This window comes from Emys orbicularis, chromosome 2 (genome assembly GCF_028017835.1).
Source record: "Emys orbicularis isolate rEmyOrb1 chromosome 2, rEmyOrb1.hap1, whole genome shotgun sequence".
NCBI lineage: Eukaryota > Metazoa > Chordata > Testudines > Emydidae > Emys > Emys orbicularis.
The window spans coordinates 258,383,224-258,401,722 of record NC_088684.1 but is presented as its reverse complement, the minus strand read 5'-3'; the positions used below and the strand labels follow the sequence as shown (position 1 = coordinate 258,401,722).

The following is an 18,499-nucleotide window of genomic DNA, read 5'->3' as shown; positions in this document are numbered from 1 at the left end:
GGCTGTGCAGAGCATGGGGGGCAGGGGGGAAGGAGGGTGCTGATGTCAGGGTGTCCCCCTTCCCCTCCCCCAGCCCCTGTACCCCATCTCCACAGAGCAGGGTAGAGGGGACAGGGCTCAGGACTCACAGCAGCTCTGAGGTCTGAACGAGCCTTCGGGTGAGTGAGTGCCTTAAAGAGACAGCACACGGTCTCTCAGAAACTTCCCCAGCAGCCAGCACACACATTCTCTGTCTCTCTCTCGCATGCGTGCACACACACACACACACACTCTCTTCCTCTCCCTCCTGCCCATGTACCCCATCTCCGCAGAGCCGGGGAGGGCGGACATGGTGCAGGAGGAGGAGAGCTTTCATTGAGTGCCTTAAAGAGACAGCGGATGGGCATCTCTCAGAAACTTCCCCAGCAGCCAGCACACATACTGTCTATGTCTCTCTCTCACACACACACACACACACACCTGTTGTTGTTGTTACTTCTTGGTACTTCCTGCAATGCACACATATTCTATGTAATTTTATTCTTTCAAAGTGTTTTATTTTAGTTTTTTACTGGTCTATGCATTTCATAATTTTTACTTCTCTCTTACATTTAAATTTAATTCTTTGAGTAGTGAGTTCTAAACTGCCTAACTTGCCCTGGCTGGAGTAATTATCCCTATTCTTAACTTTTTAAAAATATATATTATATCTAGGTTTTTTGTTTCTACTGGTGGCACACATCCGCACATTACCTTGATGCACATAACAAAATGTATTCCACACATGGGTGGAAAAAATTAGAGGGAACACTGAGTATAAGAAGCACAAATTAAGGGGCAAGATTCAAACACTGGACTGGTTCAGGCAGAAGAACAGGGAGCCAACGCAGCACTATTTCTGAACAAGAAGGAAAGGAAAAAAAGTTATAATTTTAAAATTTCAATGGACAGAAGAATCAAGTTGAGAGCACGTTCCTATGCCTGCAAATACTGGTAATCATAATACACTACTACTTACTGGACCCTACTCTCCAGCTCCCTCATCCATGTCCCATGCACTCCATCCCTCCCAATATACCTTCAAATGACATCTCTGATATGGAGGTTGTCAACCACCACATCATCTTTTGCAGTTGCAACAGAGGTGTAAAATTTCCACTCTCCTGTGGATACCAATCCATCTGGTGATGTGTCCGACGTAGTGGCTCTCCTCCTTCCTTTTCCTGCTTTGCCTGTGAACATGCCTGATAGTATGAGTGGTGGAATCGAGTCACTCTGTGATTGGTGAGCAATGTGTCCACAGAAAGATGTTATTCTCTATTTAGGGTCTCAAGTAATTGCGCTCTTTTTTAAATTCATCCTTCTCATCACCTCATCATTCATACTTATGGTTATCCAGCTAATTTGAACATCCTTCTTTCAACTTCACAGAAGCCTTCAAAGGTTGTTGAATGTATTTTCTGCAAGCTATATCCTTCTCTCGATTTCTTCACGTATCTTTCATCCAACGTTATTTAAACTCCCTAAATAGGAAGAACTATACAGTTGTTTCACCACCTGACCACGAGATTTAGGTGCTACCTACCTTGTACACTGCTGTGTTTACTTATTGTCATACTTCTTATCTTCCTAACATTGATCGTCATTTCACATTTCTTGCCGGCATTATTCACAGCAATAAGCACTTTCTGAAGTTCTTCCCTACTCAAAGTTATGCAAACTAGGTCATCGGTGTATCTCATGTTGTTGATGTATACACCATTGACCTGTTTGCCCCTTGGCATCTTCTAAACTTTCCTTGATTATACCTACCATATACACATATGTTGAATAGTTACGAAGATTGGATGCAATGCTGGTGTACAGATTTATTGATGCTGCAATACTTGGATATTTCAGTTTGTTCAGACTGCTGCTTTCTGTCTGGCTTTTTATTAACTGTAGATCTTGGAAATCAATATTACATTCTTTAAAAATATGTATCATCTTGTCAAGCTGCATTTTATCAAATGCCTACTCAAAATCTAGTGCACATTTACATTTCCCTTTACACTTCTATTGCACACTCATATATGATCCTCAGGGCAAAAACTGCCTTCCTTGTGCCTATTCTTGAGTGGAAACCAAACCAACTTCTGCTAATTCTTGTCTCAAGTTGTTGATGCATCCATGTGCCAATGATTTTCAACAAATCTTTCAGTGTGATCAAGCTTACAGTCTGATGCTGTTCACATTCTCTACCATTATTAATCTTTGGTAGAGGAATGAAGATGGATCTTTCATTGTGGGAACTAGAAAGAGCACTATAAAGTAAGGGAAAGCAGCTGGGGAGGTTGAAATGCTATAATTCCTGAATGGAGATTCAAAAACTTACCAGCTAAAACTAGACAGATAGACAGACACTCACTTCTGGATGACTTCCCAATATATGTACTTTGTAAAACAGTACAACACTCTGTTGGCCTTTTTATTGAGAATATATTACCTAGATTTGCAACTGCACCTGGTCTGAATGTTTGTTTATAAATCAGACTCTGGAAAAAGGACAATTAACACTTCAAGCATACTGTTTAATGTCAATAAATCATCAATTCACTCATCCATAAACTTACTCCCCATAACTAATACAAGTCATTACTTAATCATGATAAAAAATAAATGCCTGAGATCATCAATAGTAAAATCCACCAACACAAGTATAAAAAAGCCTCTAAGAACTCCTTGCCATAAAACCACCAAAACAACATGAAATTTCTCTAGCAACATGCATTAGAGCAAAGAGCAGTTGTAGTTTGGGCAGCAAGCACACTAGTATGCTATGCTAATTTAAGTTAGCAGCCTCAAGTGCAACACCTTGTCCAAACTCCTGGCTCCTCACTCTATTATTCACTAAAGACCTCACTTTTACATCCATCTATTATGCAAAATGCAGCACATCGATATAGTTGCTGCACTAGTAACTAAACTGTCATGGTAAGTCGGATATCACCATCTTGCTTTCAATCTCCCAAAAACCACACTCCACTACCATCTTGCAGCTACCAAATGTAGAGTTGAATCTGCATCTCTCAGGAATGGAGCAAAAATTGATATTAGGGTCCTTCAGAAAATTAATAAGGATAAAGACATAAATGTCAAATGTTTTACATTGGGATAGAGTCCGCCGCTGTACAAGTCCAGAATTTTGTTTCCTTAAATTCTGGCATCATGCACTTTGCCTAGCCACCCTGTATACGCATACAGGAATTTCCCACAGTGATTTACTAAGGCTTGCGTCTGCACTGAGTAGTACTCTTTTCTGTTAAAGTACTCCTGAATTTGTTGGTGGTGGAGGTTCAGGCAGATCAAAAAATGAGCATTTAGATTCTATCAAGAGATATTGCACACTTTGGGAATCAGAACAGTTTAAATCATAAAAATGTAGGACTGCAAGGGACCTCATTAGGTCATCTTGTCCAGTCCTCTGCACTGAGGCAGGGCTAAGGATTATCTCCAGACCATCCCTCACAGGTGTTTATCTAACTTGTTCTTAAAAATCTCCAGTGATGTCAGTGATGGTTAACTAGCCTCACAGTTAGGAGGTTTTTCCTAATGTCTAACCTAAATCTCCCTTGCTGCAATTTAAGCCCATTACTTACTTGTCCTGTCCACGGTGGGTAAGGAGAACAGTATATCACCCTCTCTTTATAACAACCTTTTACGTACTTGAAGTCTTATGTCCCCCCTCAGCTGTCCCTTTTACAGACTAAACAAACACAGGTGTTTCAATCTTTCCTCATAAACCACGTTTTCTAGACCTTTATTTTTTTTTCTCGCCTCTGAACTTTCTCCAATTTGTCCAGATCCTTCCCAAAATGTGGTACTCAGAACTGGATGCAGTATTCCAGCTGAAACCTTATCAGTGCTGAATAGAATGGAAGAATTACTTCTCATGTCTTGCTTACAACACTCCTGCTAATATATCCAGAATGATGTTTGCTTTTTTTTGCAACAGCAGTACATTGTTGATTCATACTTAGTTTATGATTCACTTTAACCTCTAGATCCTTTTTCTGCAGTACTCCTTCCTCAGTAGCCATTTCCCATTTTATATTGATGCAATTGATTATTCCTTCCTAAGCATAGTATTTTGCTTTTATCCTTATTGAATTTTATCCTATTTATTTCAGACCATTTCTCCAGTTTGTCAAGATCATTTTGAATTCTAATGCTGTCTTCTTAAGTGCTTGCAATCCCTCTTGGCTTGGTACTGTCTGCAGACTTTATTAGTGTACCCTCTGTGCCAGTGGTTCCCAAACTTGTTCTGCCGCTTGTGCAGGGAAAGCCCCTGGTGGGCCGGGCCGGTTTGTTTACCTGCCCCGTCCGCAGGTTCGGCTGATCGTGGCTCCCAGTGGCCGCGGTTCGCAGCTCCAGGCCAACGGGAGCTGCTAGAAGTGGCGGCCAGTATGTCCCTCGGCCCACGCCGCTTCCCGCAGCCCCCATTGGCCTGGAGCAGCAAACCGCAGCCACTGGGAACCGCGATCGGCCGAACCTGCGGACGCGGCAGATGATAAACCAGCCCGGCCCGCCAGGGGCTTTCCCTGCACAAGCGGCGGAACAAGTTTGGGAACCACCTCTCTATGCCATTAGCCAAATCATTGACTAAGATACTGAATAGAGTCAGACCCAGGACAGCTCCCTGAGGGACTCCCCTTGATATGCCCTTTCAACTTGACTGTGAACCAAGTGAACAACTTGATTGTGAACTCTCGGAGTACAGCTTTACAACCAGTGGTCTGGTCTCCCGCCTCCTGCCCCCCCATAGTAGGTGTGCCTACGCTATATTTCCCTAGTTTGCTTGTGAGAAGGTAATGTGAGAGAGCATCAGAAGCCTTACTAAAATCAAGATATCTAATATCTGCTGCTTCCCCCTATATCCACAAGGCCCATTACCCTGTCAAAGAAAGATATGGCATGACATGATTGGTTCTTGAAAAATCCATGTTGACTGTTACTTATCACCTTATTTTCTTCTAGGTGTTTACAAATTGACCTATTATTTGCTCCATTATCTTTCCAGGTACCAAAATTAAGCTGACTTGTCTCTAATTACCTGGGTTGTCCTTATTCCGCTTTTTATAGCTAGGTACTATATTTGACCCTTTCCAGTCCTCAGGTATGTCTCCCATCCTCCATGAGTTCTCAAAGATAATTGCTAATGGCTCAAAGATCTCTTCAGCCAGCTCCTTAAGTATTCTAGAATGTTTTTCATCAGGCCTTGCTGATTTGCAGACATCTAACTTATCTAAATAATTCTTAACCTGTTCTTTCCCTAGTTAGGTTCAGACCAAATCTCATTTACACTGATGTTCACTATGTTAGTCATTCGATCACTACTAATCTTTTTGGTGAAAACTGAAACAAAAAAGGGGCATTTAATACACTGGCCACTGCCGTCTTTTCTCTTATCGTCTTTCCCTCCTTGTTAAGTAATGGGCCTACTCTGTCCTTGGTCTTCCTCTTGCTTCTAATATATTTGTAAAATGTTTTCTTGTTACCCTTTATGCCCCTAGCTAATTTAATTTGGGGGGGGGTTGCTTTTGGGGGTGGGAGAGGTTCTGTTTTTGTCCTTAGCCTTTCTAATTTCTTTCCTATATGCACGTGTTACTGTTTTTATATTCATCCTTTGTAATTTGACCTAGTTTCCTCTTTTGTATGTCTCTTTTTTGAGTTTCCGGACACTGAAGATTTCTTCATTAATCAGAATGGTCTTTTACCATACAGTCTATCTTTTCTTCGCATTGGGATATTTGGTTCTTGTGCCCTTAATATATCTTTTAAAAAACTGCCAACTCTCCTGCTCACTTTTTTCCCTTAGACTTGCTTCCCATGGGATCTTACCTTCCAATTCCCTGAATTTGCTAATGCCTGCCTTCCTGAAGTCTATTGTTCTTATTCTGCTGTTTTCCCTCCTACCATTTCTTATAATCATCAACTCTATCATTTCATGATCATTTTCATCCAAGCTGCCTTCCACCTTCAAATTTTCAACCAGTTCCTCCCTCTTTGTCAGAATCAAATCTAGAACAGTCTCTCTCTGTTGCATTCTCACCTTCTGTAATAAAAACCTGTCTCTAGTGCATTCCAAGAACTTACTGAATAGCCTGTGCCCTGCTGTATTATTTCCCAACAGACATCTGCCGGGATTTCAGCAAGGCATTTGATACAGTTCCACATGGGAAATCATTAGTTAAATTGGAGAAGATGGGGATTAATATGAGAACTGAAAGGTGGATAAGGAACTGGTTAAAGGGAGACAAGTTATACTGAAAAGTGAACTGTCAGGCTGGATGGAGGTTACTAGTAGAGTTCTTCAGGGATCAGTCTTGGAACCTATCTTATTTAACATTTTTATTAATGACTTTGGCACTAAAGTGGAGTATGTTAATAAAATTTGTGGATTACACAAAGTTGAGAGGTACTGCAAATATGAAGGAGGACTGGAATATCATACAAGAAGATCTGGATGACTTTGAAAACTAGAGTAATAGAGATGGGATGAAATTTAATAGTGCAAAATGCAAGGTCACGCACTTTGGGATTAACAACAAGAATTTTTGCTATAAAATGGGGATTTATCAATTTGAAGTGACAAAGAAGGAGAAAGACCGGGATGTATTGGATGATCACAGGATGACTATGAGCTGCTAATGTGATGCAACTGTGATAAAAGCTAATGCAATCCTAGGATACATGTGAGGTATTTCCAGTAGAAAGACAGGGAAGTGTTAGTTCCATTGTTCAAGGCACTGGTGAGACCTCATCTGGAATACTATGTGCAATTCTGGGCTCCCATGTTTAAGAAAGATGAATTTAATTTGGAAGAGGTGCAGAGAAGGGGCTACTAGGATGATCATAGGAATGGAAAACCTACCTTTGAGAGGAAACTCAAAGAGCTTGGCTTGTTTAGCCTGACCAAAAGAACTTTGAGGGGAGATAGGATTGCTCTGTATACATACATGAGAGGGATAAATGCCAGGAAGGGAAAGTAGTTATTTAAGTTAATCAACAATGTTGACAAGAACAAATGGCTATAAACTGGCCATGAATAACATTAGGCTTGAAATTAGATGGTTTCTGACCATCAAAGGAGTGAAGTTCTGGAACAGCCTTCCAAGGGGAGTAGTAGGGGCAAAAAACTTAACTGGCTTCAAGACTGAGCTTGATAAGTTTATGGAGAGGAAGGTATGATGAGACTGCCTACAACAGCATGCAGCCAATCTGCATCTGCTAGTAGCAATATCTCCAACAGCTGATGATGGGACACTAGCTGGGGAGGACTCTGAGAATTCTTTCCCAGGTGCCTGGCTGCTGGGTCTTGCCCACATGTTCAGGGTCTAGCTAATTGACATATTTGGGGTTGGAAAGGAATTTCCTCCCAGGTCAGATTGGCAGAAACCCGGGGGGGGGGGGGTTCGCCTTTCTCTGCAGCATGAGGTACGGGTCACTTGCAGGTTAAACTAGTGTAAAAAGTGGATTCTCTGTAACTCAAAGTCTTTAAATCATTATTTGAGCACTTCAGTAACTCAGCCAGAGGTTATGGGTCTATTACAGGAGGGGGTGGGTGAGGTTCTGTGGCCTGCAATGCACAGGAGGTCAGGCTAGACGATTAGGATGGTCTCTTCTGGCCTTAAAGTTTATGAGTAGTCTTGGTAGTTGAAGTCCCCCATCACCACCAAGACCTGTGCTTTGGATGATTCCTTGTGCTTAAGTAAATTTGTGAGTCACCTGTAAGGCCAAACTTAATCACAGAATGTCAGTAATGCCTGACACAAGGTGTGCTCCCTAGCATCATCTTCACTGCCTGAATAGAGCATGCCACAAACATGGGATGCTCTACGCCAGCAGTTCTCAAACTGTGGGTCAGGACCCCAAAGTGGGTTGTTAACCCATTTTAATGGGGTCACCAGGGCTGGCCTTAGACTTGCTGGGGCCTGGGGCTGAAGCCAAAGCCCCACTGCCTGGGGCCAAAGCCCGAGACCTACAGCCCCAGGGCTGAAGCCCAGCCCCACCACCCCAGCCCGTGGAGCTCGGGCTTTGGCCCCCCAACCTGGAGCAGTGGGACTCGGGTGGAGTCAGGCTTTGGTCCCCCTTCCTCGGGTCGTGTAGTAATTTTTGTTGCCAGAAGGGGATCGCAATTCAATGAAGTTTGAGAACCCCTGCTCTACACCAACAGAGCAAGTGGGCAAATAATGAGGCTGCTATAATGAGGCACTCTCTTGTTAACAGGATGTATGCTCCTTCCCGTTGATCACGGATGGCATTTAGAAATCAAGGAGCTTACCAGCAAGCACCTGGATGACAAAAGTCCAGCACCAGATAATATGTTGCAGGCATGTGAAAAGTCAAACAGGGAGGTATTCCTGTCTTGCTGTTGGGTTTTCCTGCACAGGCTTGTGTAAGTGTCAGAAGTGTGAGAACATTGACAAAAAAGCTGCTGAACCTGTCATTCACAATGACAATGTGTCCAACAGGAGAGATTTTGAAAGCAGACTGTCAGAGTGGGAAATAAAAATGTATTTTACTCAGGGAATAAGCACTACAGTGCCAACAGCAATAAATAGTTCAAAATGAACACTAGATTTGAATAAGAAAATAAAATGTTGATTTATATAGATAATCACATCAATTCATACCAGTCCAGATAAGTTGTCACGGTCTTAAAAATATTTAAGAAATAAATGTCATATACAAGAGGATTCCAGTAAAAAGGTTTGTGTTTTTCTTTTCTCAGTGCTGTTGCTGAGAAAAATATACTAGCTGACAAATAAAATAGTAACATTTTAGGTATTTGCATAGAAAAATGTATCAAATGTATTAAATTTATCATTTATCATTAAATGTAACAGTGAGGCTGGTGTACAAACACTTCTCTTAAGGGAAAATAGCAAAACAGTCCAGCCTACAGTAAAAGGTTAGTATTGCCATGAAAAACAAATTATGGGGTCGGGCAATACTTGCTATCAAAAGACAGACGTGGTAATTTACTGCACATTATCTGTTAGACTGATGATTGTAGAAAATATTGATGCATAAAACATCCCAGGAGGGCAAGAATTTTTATTTCTTTCATATATTTTATTGCCCATAAATAATTTTCACTCAAATTGGCTATTTGCAATATTTTTTTCTTGTGTATGACTTCTACGTTTTTCAGTCCATTCAGTTCTGCCTTTAATACCACTTCTATATACATTTCAATCATTTTCAGACAATTTGGGCCTTTAAAGAGCAAATATTAATGAAGTTATGGACAAGAACCCTTTGTCAGTATAGTGTCAAATTAGTAACTTTGGACGCGCCATGACAGAAAAATCCAGGGTTTCTTGGGGAGAACTTTTAACAGGTCTTTCAGGCTATTGGCTATATAAATCTGCAGAGAGTATGTAGTGCCCCGCCAAGCTCATTTTCTAAACACAATAATTGGTCTCACTGTACTGCCTTCCAAAAAATTACGTGACTTTGACCACTTCTCCTATAATTCCCCCTTGATTCCAGAAGGCCTTTCAAACCTTCCCACAAGACAATGCTGTGCCAGTAGGTAGAAAGGAAGTGAACTATAATGGTGGAGAATAGTGCCTCTGTGGATGTGGGGCAAAAATCACACCTGAAATAATGTGACTAGTGTGATCACACTGCACTGTTGGTATCTATATTGGTACTATTGCACTGATTTAGTTATCAACAATTCAATTCTCCAGTGCAGAGATTCTTAAACCGTGGTCTGTGAAACATTTGCTGTTGTTCCCAGAAAGCTGAACGATTATATGGTGCAGGTGTCTGGGGAAGTGGGAGAGTTAATGGGAGCACTGAATTTTAAAGTCGTACTAATATATACTAAATGAATCATCAATTTGTAGTTTATAAGTCCTAAACACAAAAAGTGATGAGTACTGAAGAAACTTGATCCCAGAAACATATTTCATATTTTAATAGCACAAGGTTTTTAGATCATGAGTGGCTTGACTTGCTTATCAAAATAAGATGAACCAGAGATCTCTACCTTTAAACCTTTAAAGTTAGGTCACTGACAATGTAATTGTCTTTAAAAGTGTAACTGCCTTTATGTTAACTTCTCTGTGTAACACAGTACTGAAAAATTTGAAGCTAATCACTGATAAGAAACCAACTACACACAACAATCAAATGGGCAGGCAGAAAGTAACTTCAGATCATTAATATGTAGCTTTACATTTTGGCAGAATCAAGACACTAAGAATAATTTAGGTCAAGTATAAAAGGCACACATTTCCTCTCCCTTCGGTTTAGGCATGGAATAAGGAGGAAAATAGATCATAACCGAAGAGGAAAGTTTCTCTTTAGTGATTAACTCTAAAAGCATCGCTTACACTCTCTCTCTGGGGAGATAGATAATTGTGCTGTGTGTGCTTGTCTCTCTAGGTGGGAATTTTACTTTGTGTGTGTTTCACTAAGACATTCAGAACCACAGATTTTTTTGCAGTTTCCTTCCGATGCAGCCCCTGTGACAAGTATTTTATCAGTCAGGCCAGAGGCCTTGGTGCCTCTGTACAGCAGCATATGCACGGATGGCACCCATAATAACCAACCGAAGGAGTTGTTTGAATCACGTCAGGCAGACACCAACTCCTCGTTGTCCACAGGGCTCTCACCAGTGAGCATTTCCATCCCCTTTGTGTGCGTGTCTCTGTCCCCCGTGACGGAGGGCAGCCCCTGAGAGCGCAGTGGCACTGTAGGCAAGGCTCAGCACAGCCCACCCGCATGCCTACCCCTTGGTCCCAGCTGTCTCTGCCCCTCCCACAGACAACAAAGCCAGGAACAACGGGGGCTCGCGCGGGGTGGGCAGGCAAAACAAGTTTGAGGCGAGGAGCTGGGGCCAACTCAGAGCGTGGGGAAGGGGCGGACCAGAGCTGATGGTGACAGACCCGAGAGGGGGGGCAGACAGCAGAGTGGGGAGGGCCCGCACCAGGGGGCAGGCGGGGAGAGCGTCTGGTACCAGACAGCGGGGGGCGGGGGGGGGGAGGCTGCCTGGCAGCAGGGGCCGGGCCGGGGCCGCTTGTGTCGGTGCCACTTACCCACATCCTGGTCAAAGGGGTTGGTGGCGAAGAGCGGCATCTCGGGTCCGCGCGCTGGGGGTGGGGAACAGCCTCACCCTCCCCTCCCGGTCGTGGGGTACGGTGTGTAGCGTGTGAATACGATAGAGGGGCGGGGGGGGGGGCTTGGCGGCGGCCTTAGCTCCTCCTCCCTGTCAGGGCACAGCTCAGGAGCCGCCTCTCCGTGATCGCAGAGCATGCTGGGAAAAATAGGGTTGCCCTCTCCAATGCCTGACCCGAAGACTCCTCTCAGCACAGGCACAAAGGGCTGGGAGGGGCCCTTCCCTCCCGCTGTACGTTAAACCCGGTGCTTTCATTGCCACTACCTCCCCAGGATGGGTCGTTGGATGGGTCACTGGGTCAGCCAGCAGAGGAGGCCCCTCAGGCGCTCTCAGGCCAGCTATGCCCCTGACAGTCGGTGACTCTCTCTCACACACACACACCCCCCTCCCGTCAGACTGAAGCGAGGGGGAGCCGGGACGTTACACCTGCTGGCAGGTGGCCCAGGCAGGGGCGCCTTGCAGCGGGACAGTCCCACGCGGGGGGTGCTGTCCCTTTAAGGCGTCGGGAGGGAGAGGGGCTCGTCTCCCACCCACTGGCGGCTCCCGGGCCTTGCGCCCCTGCGGCATCCCCCGCGGCACCTGCCCCCAGACCCCCGCGTTTCCAGGGGGGCAGCTCGCGCATCTTAGCCTCGCGTCATAGTGACAACGGCGGGGGCCCCGTGACTGCTGATGCTGACGTGATTTGCACGAGGGATGGGGTCACGAGGCTGGACCGGGCACTGCTCTTTGTACCACATGGCTGCGTGGTTACGGCCGCGTGCTGTGGGTGGAGGGAGCAGCAGCTCCAGAGCCGAGGGCCTGGCAGATGAGGGGCCCCTGGAAGCCTCGGCCCCTGAGCTCCGCTCCCCAGCTGCCTGGCTTCGGATCCCCGCTGCTCCACCGTCCCTGCCCCAAACTTGGTAGCTGTGACTAATTCCCTCCCTTCACAGCCCCAGGCCCCAGCTTCGTCCAATCCTAGTTGCCCCAGGGTAAGCAATTCAGTGTTGTAGGGGCAAGGAGCAAGGAAAATCTCATTAAAAAGGACCTCCTCGTCCCCCCTTTCTTTGTTGCTGCCCCAAATTGTGAGTGAGTCAGTTTCGTGCCCGGATTGGTATGTTTTCTGTTTCTAATTTTCAAGGATTCCCAGTGGATTGGGCTGCTCTAACACTACTGCTGTTAACTCTCTCAAACCTTTGAAATAAATGAGGAAATTAAGGATGGATTTCAGGGTGATGACACTTATAGATTATTCCTCAATACAGTATGTATTTATAAATAAACCTGGGCTGACCAGTTGTCCATGTGGATTTATATGTAGATACACATTATTGATAAAGGTATTATTGTTTTTATGGTACTAAATATGCGCATGATATGTAACCCTAAGGCCAAATCTTGTTTTCTTAACTTCATAGGAGTGGCCCCATCACCTCCAATAGAATTTATTCCATGAGCAGGATTTGGGTCACAGCATATGACACATTTCCTGCCTATCCCTATCATTCAAAGCTCAGTCATTTTCTTTATGGGTTATTAGGGTGGCATAATTAGTGAGCTAGAAAGAGAGTAAATAGTGGTGACAGTCATAAGAGAAGTATCTGCTGAGGAAGGATGGTGTTGACATATCATAAAAGAAAACAAAATAGCAACAAACGGATTAAAAAAGTAAGATTTATATTAACTTATGCAATACAGAAATAAAATGGTTAAAATAAATGTGAAAATCTGTTATTTCCCTCCCCATTTGGTCAATATATTTATGACTTACAGATGTTGTCTCATATGCAACAGGCTTTCACAAAATCCTTCAGAAAAACTGCTAAAAAAATCACCTTTCTTCTGCATAGGAAGGTCTACAAGCCCTTGAGACAGGGACCTATTATATATTTGACATACTTCACCTTTTATATAGAACTATTCATAGATATGCCACCATTATATTAATAATAATGCTCAGTTAATTATCTGTGCAGCGTAATCAGTTCCTGTTGTTTCTTAATTGCTCTGTGTGTTTACACATGCCTCCTACTGGACAGTAATATCCATGTGACAAATTGCAGAACCATGTGCTACATGTATTTTTTATGTTTCTGAGTGCCTCATCTGCTTTCCACCCCTTAATCCATCTCCCCAGGACTTACTTTGATATTCCAAATCCTTGAGCAGCTTCATGTAGACACCATTTTTATAAAAACAACCTACCAGAGAAAGATTGCCTACACATGTTACAGGAAAAAACTAGAGTTTTTCAAATTATTACAGGAACCATTTTTGTATCTCTGCTTGTAAAACTAGGTCATGAGTTCAATTGTACAGGACTAAGAGAAAGTAATTTAAAAAAAAAGTTTAAAAAAATAAGCTAAAATAGTTTATGCATATAAAAATGTTCTGCTTTTAAAGTCCTGTTATCTCATGCCTTTACAGGTCTAGAACAGACTATTGGATCCCGTTGAAGCAGGGAATCTCCCCTAATAAAGCTCCTGTTCTAGAACTAGAGGAAATTCCACATTTAGGGGAGAAAGAGCAATTATGTCTCTGAAAAATTGATCTTGCAATATATTTCAAGGCAATACTTAAATTTTCCCCCTGTTTTTTTCCTCATCTAGTGTCACGGTTATTAAGTCATGCACATATCTGGGTATTTGTTTTTAAATAACTTGGATGAAGGTTGATTCTTATTCTCACTGGTTTAGAAAACATGAAGGTTTTCAGAAACTTGTCTCAAATGCACATAATACTGTGCTTTGACATCTTAAAGGATTCTTTAGCATCAACTAGAGCTGTCTACGTTTAATGTCTTTTGCATATTATATACAGCAAAAAATGAAGGATAGCTTTAGTAACGGACAGGAAATACCCTATATCAAATTCTCTGCTGGTGCAACTCTTTGGACTTCAGTAGAGTTAGCCATCAGAGACTATGTCCCTCTATATTTGTTGATTTCACATTACAATCTAGTTTCAGTCCCAGCTTTATTTACAGTAGTAGCACAATTATAAAATATTATTTTTAAACAGGCTTTTCTGTTTGCAATTTGTAAAGGCATTTCTAGAGGAAACTTAAAGATACGTAATTTTTTGTAAGAGTTACACTTTTTAAAAAAATTAAGTGATCTCCCTAAAAAACTTTCCAGTTTTCCTTAGATTATTTGACCTCAATATTTACAATATTCCCTGCACTTAATGTAGAGAGTATTTAGAGAATACTTCAAATACTATTTATTAAATAGAGCAAAATCAGAAAATTTTTAAAGGTGACCACTATAAATGTAGGCTTCGTGAAATTCCTAGGTTAATACACTAGGGTACTGAAATCCTCTGTTTCACCTCATTGACAATGCTTTAAAACCAGAGGGGACAGGTTGTTGCTGTAAGCATCATTTTTGATATACCTAGACTCCATGGAACCACGGGGTACAGTCCAACTTGTGTGATTTAGATCATCATTTTTCCAAGGTGGATAATTTGCAGTTTACTGTGCGGTGATCTTTCAGATAAGACTTTAAAAAAACAAAGTTGTGGCTGATCTGCATAAATATAAACCAACATCGCAGTTTATGGATAAAGGTTTGCTTGTCTGTTCTAGGCCAAAATTGTCCCTTCCTCTTACTATTGCAGCATTCTGTGTGTTGGTTGGTTGCTACTCTCCACTTCAGAGATGGCTGCACTTCAGTGATATTTTATGTATATGGTTTGTGAAGGGGTTTGGGATAAAAGAGGGTGTGTAAATTGTGAAATATATTAATTTTCAAAGTTCTCCATTGTAAAACTTCTACTGGGATCATTAAAACATTGGGCAATATATCTCAACCCCGTTTTGAAGGACCATTGGTAGACATGAGAGAGACGTTCAGTCTGCTTGGCTTTCTTGACAAGATTGACAACAAATGTCAGTTATGAAAGATTTTTTTGAAATGTGGCCACTTGTCCATTATGAAATTGACTGAGATACTCAACTCACTTCATAAAGACCAAGGAGTAGTCTTCCAACAGTTATGACTTTCAGTCAGTGCTATCAAATGGTTTAGTCTTATAAAGCATAATTAATATAAAAACATTACACAGACAATACAAATAAGTATTTATAATTTGTTTATTTATTAACTTACAAAATGTGTTTTTCCACATGTCTCAGAGGCAAACAAATCCATAGCCACATGTGACTTCTTGATAATCACTATGTTGCAGATCACGGCAGTTCGGAGCATCATAGGAGCACCAGGGATAGAACTCAAATTCTCTAGCTTCAGAATCATAAACACTTAGGCCCGTATGCACAAAAGGGGTTAGGCACCTAAGTCCCCAAGTCCCAGTTTTGGAATGACTCTGATGCACAAACTCCCTCTGAACTTGTACACACCTAGGTTTTTGCAGTAAAAATTCCCTAGGTGCCTTTGTTTCGGCTTCTGAGCACCCATACTGCTGCCTCCCTCTAGGTGTCTATCTCCCACCTAAGCCCAAGAGTGATTCACAAACCAGAGGAAGATAGGTGTTCAGTCACCTAAGCAGCATGCATGGCCTAGAGGCCATCTAGCTGATCAGGCCCTTCAGGTGAGTTCACACAAAACAGCCAGAGGTGGACCTCCCTCATAACTTTTAGCACAGTGGGTAGGATACTCACCTGGGATGTGGGAGACACCCGAGGTTAAGTCACCCCCTCCACCTAAGATGTACACCTCTACCCTGATATAATGCTGTCCTCGGGAGCCAAAAAATCTTACCGCGTTATAGGTGAAGCTGCGTTATATCGAACTTGCTTTGATCCACCGGAGCCCACTGTGACGTGCAGTCTATATGGTTTTATAAAAACATGATAATAAGTGAATATAATGTAACTGGGATAGTTTTAGAAAAATATGGTAAAAAGTGAATATAACGTACTGGGATATGCTTCATGCAAAAGGTCTCTTGTAAGGTATCATTACAAAGCTTATAATCTACTGAGTGTGATCATCCAATTTGTATAAATGTACCACTCTTGTATCTAAAACTAGAAATATAAAATATAACTCTGAGGGCCTATTGTAATTATGTAAAGTGTGGGCCATTAATGATGGTTTGGAATCTTGATGACTCCCATTGTCTGCAGATGGCTGTTTACCTGTGAGTCTCCCTGTATATGTGTGTGCTGGCAAGTGAGTAATGAAGTCTTGCAGTGACATGTGATCATGTCACCTGAACTGGAATCCATCTTTAACCTGGTGCTTTTCCAGTGAGGGCGGGTGGAAACCCAGAGGGACAAAGGGTTCCCGCCTTATGCAAAAGATATATAAAGGGGTGGAACAGAACAAAGGGGAGAGAGGAGCCATCATGAAGAATCCCCTAGCTATCACCTGAGCTGGAACAAGAGCTGTACCGGGGAAAGAATTGTGCCCAGGCCTGGAAGGTGTCCAGTCTGAGAAAAAACTTACTGAAGCATCTCTGAGGGTGAGATTATCTGTATTCAGTTTGATTAGGCATAGATTTGCGCATTTTATTTTATTTTGCTTGGTGACTTACTTTGTTCTGTCTGTTACTACTTGGAACCACTTAAATCCTACTGTCTGTATTTAATAAAATCACTTTTTATTTAGTAATTTACTCAGAGTATGTATTAATACCTGGGGGAGCAAACAACTGTGCATATCTCTCTATCAGTGTTATAGAGGGCAAACAATTTATGAGTTTGCCCTGCATAAGCTTTATGCAGGGTAAAACGGATTTATCTGGGTTTAGACCCCATTGGGAGTTGGGCAGCTGAGTGCTAAAGACAAGCAAACTTCTATGAGCTGTTTTCAGGTAAACTTGCAGCTTTGGGGCAAGTGATTCAGACCCTGGGTCTTTGTTGGAGCAGATGGGCATGTCTGGCTCAGCAAGACAGGGTGCTGGAGTCCTGAGCTGGCAGGGAAAACAGAAGCAGGGGTAGTCTTTGCACATCGGGTGGCAGCTCCCAAGGGGGTTTCTGTGATCCAACCCGTCACACCCACAGCCCCGCCCCCTCCCAGAGCGCTGCTTTACCGCGTTATATCCGAATTTGTGTTATATCGGGTCACGTTATATCGGGATAGAGGTGTATATCACCATTCACATGCCTGCTTTAACTTGAGCTATGGGATATTCTGCTGTGGGGTTTCCTCAATCTCCCGTTGAAGCTGTTGCACTCTGGATAAATAATTAAAGAGGCATTGGCGCAGGTGGACCAGATCCTGGATCTCTTTCTTCTCAGCTGAGAGCTCAAACCATCAGGCTATAGAGTCAATCTCATACCTATCATCTCTCTCCAATAACTTCTCTTCCTCCTCATCTCCACTTCTTGTTAAAACAGCATAAGCACCTAATGCCAAGAGAGGGTTTATAGCTCAGAATCCCAAGCACAGATGGATGCCTCCCTGCAGCTGAGACAGGGGCAGGGCTTAGCACATACCCCTCTTGTCACAATCTCCCATTGGATAGCTTAGGCAGCTCCCTGCCTAGAATGCTGGCTTTTGTGAATTGCAGACTAACTGTACAGGTACACAGCAAATTCTGAGTGTGGGCCACCATGGTGCCATTATAAAGCCGGTACTGCTCAGAGCCCCACTGGTGAAATGACTCAGGCTTGCAGGGCTCACACATTCAGGTCCAGGCTGGAGCTCAGGCTCTGAAACTCAGCAAGGTGGGAGGGTCTTGAAACCCAGGCTGCAGCACAAGTCTGAACATGTAGACATACCCTATGGTGCCAGTCTCTTCCCATTCATTATATAGGAGTTTAGGCACTGAACTCAGGCTTTGTGAATCAGTGATTTTCTAGGCACTTAAAGCTTAGATGTTATGATGCTCAATGTCACAATGCTTAACTCCTTTTGTGCATTCAGGTCCTACAGCTAAAGAAAATTTTCCATTAACGGGTAGCACTTTGAGGCTATGACATCCAGGTAAACAGTTCTGAATCCACTGTGGTACAGATACAGAGACTATTCTGTTTTATATTACCTTAGTCAGACAAAACTTACCTGAGAATAGAAAAATACAGCCAAATGAAACCCTCCACCCTAGTGATTTTACAGAATGAACAGAAAAAAAGACTGTGTTGTATCACATTTTAATTATATTCTCAAGTTAGTCATGACTGAAATTTATAGTTATTAAAGACATTTTTTCCCACCCTTACTGAATTTTACAATCCAGACCAAATTTGATTTGACAGCAATGAAATATGCACATGTTGAAACATGATTTGCCTCTGGAATAAACAGAAAAATAGATACAGCTTAAGGGATAATAATTTTCTCTGCACCGTTATATTTTCATAATATCTGCACTGTATCCTCTAGCTGCTTACTTTTAAGTCACTTAAAATTGGAATGGAATTTTAAGTACATCAACATTCCACTTCTGTATGTTAAAGCC

The 18,499-nt window shown here is 42.5% G+C and overlaps 1 protein-coding gene across 1 annotated transcript in view; it reads right to left on the bottom strand.

Annotated features, from left to right (window-relative positions):
• Positions 1–11,155, bottom strand: part of STAM (signal transducing adaptor molecule) — a 64,777-nt gene extending 53,622 nt beyond the window's left edge. The window contains exon 1 of the mRNA XM_065399193.1: positions 11,073–11,155. Coding sequence (XP_065255265.1) covers positions 11,073–11,112 — 40 coding nt within the window. The 5' untranslated portion in view covers positions 11,113–11,155. The remainder of the gene's footprint in view (positions 1–11,072) is intronic.
• Between the last annotated feature and the right edge of the window lie 7,344 nt (positions 11,156–18,499).